The 6,822-nt window shown below is 42.7% G+C and overlaps 1 protein-coding gene across 1 annotated transcript in view; it reads left to right on the top strand.

Moving 5' to 3' along the window:
- LOC118206222 (glutamine--fructose-6-phosphate aminotransferase [isomerizing] 1) overlaps window positions 1-6,051 on the top strand; it is a 23,754-nt gene extending 17,703 nt beyond the window's left edge. The window contains exons 17-19 of the mRNA XM_035378588.1: window positions 264-431; window positions 867-1,028; window positions 3,268-6,051. Coding sequence (XP_035234479.1) covers window positions 264-431; window positions 867-1,028; window positions 3,268-3,312 — 375 coding nt within the window. The 3' untranslated portion in view covers window positions 3,313-6,051. The remainder of the gene's footprint in view (window positions 1-263; window positions 432-866; window positions 1,029-3,267) is intronic.
- Window positions 6,052-6,822: the final 771 nt, after the last annotated feature.

The raw sequence follows: 6,822 nt of genomic DNA, 5'->3' as shown, positions 1-6,822 counted from the left end.
CACAGGCTGTTATCTGTTATCATGAGTGAGAGATGTACCTCTCTTCCTACCAGCGCTGTCTCTCCTGTAGAGACCTGTAAGTGTGGAAAATAGTCTCCGGTGTGTGGGTGTGAGTGGTACGAACGTACTTTGGATGTGTGTGGACTCTTTCCAGTAACCTCTAATGAGTTTTGAGGTCGTCATAGATGAACACATGAAATGCGATGTGAGTCTGAAGGTTAAAATGGCGGTCTGTCTGGTGTGCCTTTGCTGTTTGTGTGCAGAAAATCAAGGAGATCACGTACATGCACTCGGAGGGCATCCTCGCCGGAGAGCTGAAGCACGGCCCGCTGGCGCTGGTGGACAAGCTGATGCCCGTCATCATGATCATCATGAGAGACCACACCTACACCAAGTGCCAGAACGCCCTGCAGCAGGTGGTGGCCCGCCAGGTAAGGGGAGCGCGCCCCCGACCGTCCGATTCCGTCAGGTCTGCTTTCGGAAAGGAAAAAAATGAGCGGAGAAATTTCTGTTGGATGTGAGTGCAGAGAGAGCACATTTGTTACTCCTCAGGCTAATATGTTTAAGCCATTATACGAGACGCAGTTTGCTCCTGCAGAGTTGTGGAAATATTGTGATACGCTTTTGTATCATGCAGAAACTCCTGCAGTGGTTCTTGGGATGGAATTACAACTTTTACAGTTCAGTTATTTGGCAGGTGCCTGTAGCCAAACCGACATACATGCGCATTTATCACGGAAAGAAAAGTCCGCTAAAACAAGAGATGGGCCAAGTTAGTGGAGCAGTTGCTGAATACTGCTCAGCTTCCCATTTGAAAGTGGTACACCGAAGAGCTGACCCCGTTGGTGGTGGGTTTTTTTTTCCAGGGCCGACCCATCGTGATCTGCGATAAGGACGACTACGAGACCATAAAGAACTCCAGCCGCACCATCAATGTGCCGCACTGTGTGGACTGCCTGCAGGGCATCCTGAGCGTCATCCCCCTGCAACTGCTGTCCTTCCACCTGGCTGTGCTGCGGGGCTACGATGTGAGTATGAGAGAGAGCTCTGGCAGGCAACAGGCTGCACATTCACCACTGCTGCCGGTACTGAGGCACCGCCCCCTCACCCACAGCCTGCCCGGCTACAAGCTGTCAGTCACCACTGCCGCGGTTACTGAGGCACCGCCCCCTCACCCACAGCCTGCCCGCCTGCAAGCTGTCCATCTCCACCACTGCCGTTACTAAGGCACCACCTCCTCACCCGCAGCCTGGCAGGCAGTAGTTATTGAGCCATTACTGCCACACAGACAGGCTGTGTTGTGCAGACAACACCTCCGAACACAAACCCATCCTGCCAGGCAGCTGGCTCTGAAGCCCCACCCATACCACTCGCATTCTGTGCTTTGTCAGATTTGCTTGCCGTAGACCAGCAATGTACATATGTACACGTCACTATGTACATAATTAGACAGAAGGCTTATATGTGTATTCAGTGGATTTTGGTCTCGTCGAGATCTAAAATAAGTATCACTGTTGTGATTTTGTCTTACTGTGTGAGCTTAAAATATCTTAAAGGCTGTTTGTATTTAGACATAATTTAATTTCCTCTCTACACCATGGTGGCCTTTGCCTCACTGAACGACGGCATGGTGGTTCAGGGTGGGGTTTGTGAACTGTGCTAAATGGGTGTGGTCTTGGCTTCAGTAAGACCACACGCATTGTAGCATGGCACAGCAGATCATTTAGTACTCCGCTAAGCACATATGCAACTAGCCACAAACACACAACGATAACCTCTAAGAAAATAGCATGGTCGAATTTGGTATCTTCATGATAATGAGGTCAGTATCATGTGTTGCACTGTCATAGTATTTAAGAAAAAAAACAGCATAATGATTGGTCTAACGATAAGCTTCTTGCTTAAAAGAAACAACATAAATTTCCAGCAGCAGTTGCCTGTGGCTAGCTAGAGATGAGAGAGTGGCATTATTTAAACTGAGCTTTCTAACCACAGCTATGTTCATTTTATTGTGGGTGGGTCCCTCAGTTTCAATTACAATAATTATTAATGTTAAAAAATGTCAGTATGTAGTTGGTGCTAATTGCTTAACATTAAACATTTAAATATGATTAAATACAGCAATTAAAATGAACACAAAAGCTATTTGCTATTGCACAAAATTGATTAGGCAATTTAATGTGTATCTGTTACTTCTGGTCATGCCTTTTTTAGTTGTTCACCTGCCACCCAGTGTAAAAAATGCATGTGTATTTTTGAGTACTTTTGAGTAAAGAAAAGAAAAACTGCACACTGGTAGGTGCATTGAGGTGGTAATTTGCATTGGTGTCTGCACTTGCTGTTTTGTACACAGAAATTTACAACCATGCTTTTAAAATCTGATTGCGATTCATATGCATTTTCGAGATTAGCTCATTTACACCGAAAGGGAAGGGGACGGTCATGCGGTCCATTGTAGCCTATGTTTGATGGTCGCTTTGACCGCTTATGACCCCACCGCTGGCCCTTAGCACACCATGTGAAGCCACTGAAAGGATTGATTGTCCCCTGCAGATTACACCACGGGCCTCAAACGCGAACGCTTTCAGAGCAATACCCCGTTGGAGAAGGGCCGTGACGAACGATCTGACCCCAGACCAGATCGTTCGTCACGGAGACGGTGCGCTGGTAGCTCTTCTCAGTCGGGTTAACGGGGTGTGGTGAAAACACACGGGCCGGTCCGCACGCCGCCAGATGTGGACAACGCCAGAGGCGCTGTGCTCTGACAGCTGCACTGCACCCTCAGAGCTGCAAAAACTGAGAGAGAGAGGAAGAGGAGAGAGAAAGAGAGAGAGGGTGGAGGCCTCAGCGACATTTCAGATTTGGAGACAGATGTCAGGTGGTGAAGTGAGATGTGGTCAGTTGGGGTCAGATTTGATGGTTGTATCACTTAGCAGTCCTTCACTTAGTCCGTCCAAGGTCCTGCAGTCCAGCAAGCTCACATCATGAGGGATAGGCCTTCTTTCAGGAAATGAAAGCTGGACATGCCAAGTGCTGTTGGCCTGTGTGTGGTATGTCCAATTGCATAGTATCTCCAGAGGTTTGTTGTTGCTGGTTAAATTATTGGTTTCAAGCTCAGTTTAGTTGTGTGTAGAACGATGGCAGTAAGGTTAAGATGATTTTCAGAAATTACTCCCATAGATGCCCTTTAACTTGACTCTTCAATGATGACCCTGCAGTTAGTGTTGTTTACATGTAAATCACCTCTGTACCCTTCCTCCATCACAGGTGGACTGCCCAAGGAACCTGGCCAAGTCTGTGACTGTTGAATGAAGCCTCACCTTGACCCCACCCCCACCCCACCTCACGCCGTTTCAACTGATATATCTGCGGCTCCACCCCAGACAGCTACTCTCATGCAAATATCAAGATTGTGAGGGGAAAAAAAGAAACCCTTTTTCCTGTTTTATAAAGAGGCTTTTATCATGGCCATTTTTAATGCAAACCTCAAATTCCTATTCTATCTGAATGTATACTGAAATCTCTCTTTACCCTAAACCTGTATCTGAAGGCATTGTTCTATTATGTTTTTATTCATGTTGTTTTGTCATTGGTGGTGAGTTATGGGCTGGCTTTTTGGCTGTGTTTTTTAGGTTTTATTTTATGTATATATGTTTTTTTTTTGGGGGGGGGGGGGGATTTGCCTCACCGAAACACTTTCCGGAAAGTTTATGAAGTGCATGGTCATATTCTGAAGCTGTTTGCTAAGGTTCATGCATATACGTAGTGGGATACGTGCTTACTCGTATGGGTTAGTCAGTCCCCACACAGAGCACTGTCCATGCCATTGACACGATAGCAGATATGCAGACATGCACTGCTGCCGAGTGCCCGCTTTGTAGGAAGAACAGCTACACGCAGCTTTTCAATGGTAATGCTATAGACGCGTCATAGAAACTCTTGTGAAAGTTAATCCTGTGCGGTGACTCGGATATCGTAGCAATCTGTTCTGAGATGCTTAGGAGGTTTTGAAGGATCGATTGCATATTAGAGACCATAGTTTAGAAAAACCAATCTTGCGAACCAAAAGGAGTTAGTCCATTGTATTGGGTTAGGTTTGAATGCATTCTGAACTTTTTTTTTTTTTCCCCCTGGTTCTGGTGAGTCTGCCAGGTTAACCGTGGTCATGAACTCTACTGTATGTACACTTTCTTTCACCATCAGGTGAAGATTTTGTCTGGTGTTGTAGAAAACTTGTCTGTTTCAGGCTGTCTGTGAAGTGGTCATTTTAACATAATTCTCCATTTGTTGAGCTTGTCCATAATTACAAATTTTCTTGCGGAAGGAGAACCGATTATGAAAAATAATTTGCCTTTTTTTTTCCAAATTTGTTTCTGTGCTGAAATTTTTTCTCTGTACATATTTTATATATACAGAAATACTGCTTTCTTTCTCTTGAATCAAACTGCTTATCTAGAGAAGCTCAATGCTGGTGTAATTCTGGAGTTTTCAGAAGTAGAGTGCTGTTTTACCTTCTTGGCTACAATCAAAACAGCAGTCAAGTCTATTGATATTTAGACATAATGTTGCAGAATTCTGTGCACAGCTAAAGTCTGAGAAGAATGTGAACCTTTTTTCCTCCTTTCAGGAAAGTGCATAGTTACACACATACTGACACACCTGCCCAGAAATGCTTCCAGTGCCTAATCATGTAACTGATTTCTTAGCAGAAGATGATACTTATGGATCATGTGCACGTATGTAATGAGTGGAACTAGAACCGGCTAGTTTAGGGGTCGTCAGGTGTTTGATGTTACTGTGATTACTGTCTGCACTATATAGTTGTGTTTTAGTCAGTCGCACTGCTCAGTTGTTACTTCCTTTTATGCATTTATTTCTTGTTTAGTTACTTTAGTTTCTTTACGTTACTTTGCCTTGTTTTAGAGGGGGTCCCATTTATTAGGGTGCAGCCTTCAGTTTACAAATGAAGTACCTTTATGTTACTGGCTGGGGCATGGAGATTTTCAGTAGAAAGCTTGCCCATACTTGCCTGTGCCATCAAGTTGTTTTTCTGTTTTTTTTTGTTGTTTTTTGTAATCATGGGACCATTATTTTGTTTTTCATTTCTGTGTCAATTTTCTTTATTTGTAGTAATTGTGTGTTTTTGATTGTTACAAGCAAGATAGCCCCCTGGCATAGTCCTCTGATCAACTGGATGGTAACCATACATAACGGCAGTTGGTTTTTATGGGGTGTAGTAGTTTTGGGTGTTGGGGTGAGTTAGGGGGTGTTAATAGTTGCACCGAGAAATTTCAAAGAAACACACAGTGGGATGCTGTAAGTTTGTTATCCAAAGCAGCTGCTATTATAGGGGGGGAATTAATGTTAGTGTGATATCTGTAAGGCCCAGGGAGTGTACCTTTTGCACTAAGGTCACAAGCAAAGCCACATTGGTTTGCATGCCAGGACCCCACTCTTTGACATCATTTACAGTGTCCAAAAATGGGCCTTTTGTTTTTGCATGTGGTTGCAAGACATAATAAATGCTGGTGTATGTAGACATCTTAAAACATTTCATTTCTTTTTTTCATGAAATTCTTTTTCATTATTCCAGTGTGTTTGTGAATCCGTCCTGTAGGAGAAATTAGATGCAGTTTTAATATGCTTTGTGTGCCAATCTGTGTGACCTTAGCACAAAGGATATTCATTAGATGTTTCGGTTAGCAGAGCAGGGCATGCAGAAGAGAGCTCTGGTGTTTAGACTGGGTACTAAACTGGTTTCCGTAGAGTAGCCGAAGTGTCAGAGTTTGAGTGCTTTGAATTCTGTTTTAAAAGCTCCTGCAGAAAATGAACACAGCCTTTGATGTCTGTCTGGATGATAACAATGCTTATCTGTCCACCTCTTTGGTTCACTCAGTACATACTGTATTCATGATAGTGCAGTCGGGTAACTGCAATGTCAGATTTACCTCGGTTGACGGTGTCCTTATTGAACACCATTCCGTTTCCTGATGAAGAGAAGATGGGGGTTGTATTATTACAACAGATGCAATAAAACCAGTTCCTTCCTTTAATTTTCTGTACCTTATGTACCGCAAACTAACCACGCACAGAATGGTTCAAAGTAGCCAATAATTGAAGGAAATGAGGTGAGGACACTATTCAATCTAGCCAGATTGAGTTGTGGCTTCAATATTAGAGGAATTTCAATTTCAGTTGGAGTTGCTTTTTATTTTACACCGGATATTCCAATACATATTTCATATTCTGTACCTCTTGTAAAGAAAGTGATCCCAATGTGTCATTCTAATATGATACTGAAAGCTTGCCTTGAAACTAGAACAGAAACTGCTCCAGAAAGATTCAAAATCTTAACTGGTAAAATATAATATGGCATGAAAATGCAGTAAGATGACATGGTGGCTGCTATGACGAGAAAATAATTGAAAGTTTGTTGTATATTAAAGTATGTTACAGGAAGCTTGGTGTAGCTTTGGTACTACTTTTTACTTGGCCTATAAATTAAGGATAATTAATCATTTTTGCTGGTTATTGTATAATCCCTTCCTATAGGAGAATGCATTAATTTAATTGTAAGCAGTGCTTGACCACCGATGCTTCTCCATGGGATTTTCAAATGTTCAGAAAATTCACCTTTATACAAAATTGAAAAAGCACATAATACCTTTATTATACTGAAATGGTTAAAAAACAGATGAAAAATAAAAGCTATAAAATTGTAACAAGATAAAAATGTACATAAAATTCAAGTTGCACGGAGTGTTACAGAAATATTCAGCCTTGAGCAACTCCAAGAATGGTTGAGTCTCACAAACAAGATTT

Source organism: Anguilla anguilla, chromosome 10 (assembly GCF_013347855.1).
Source record: "Anguilla anguilla isolate fAngAng1 chromosome 10, fAngAng1.pri, whole genome shotgun sequence".
NCBI classification, from domain to species: domain Eukaryota; kingdom Metazoa; phylum Chordata; class Actinopteri; order Anguilliformes; family Anguillidae; genus Anguilla; species Anguilla anguilla.
The sequence above is the reverse complement of the archived record's forward strand: the minus strand, read 5'-3'. Positions and strand labels throughout refer to the sequence as shown.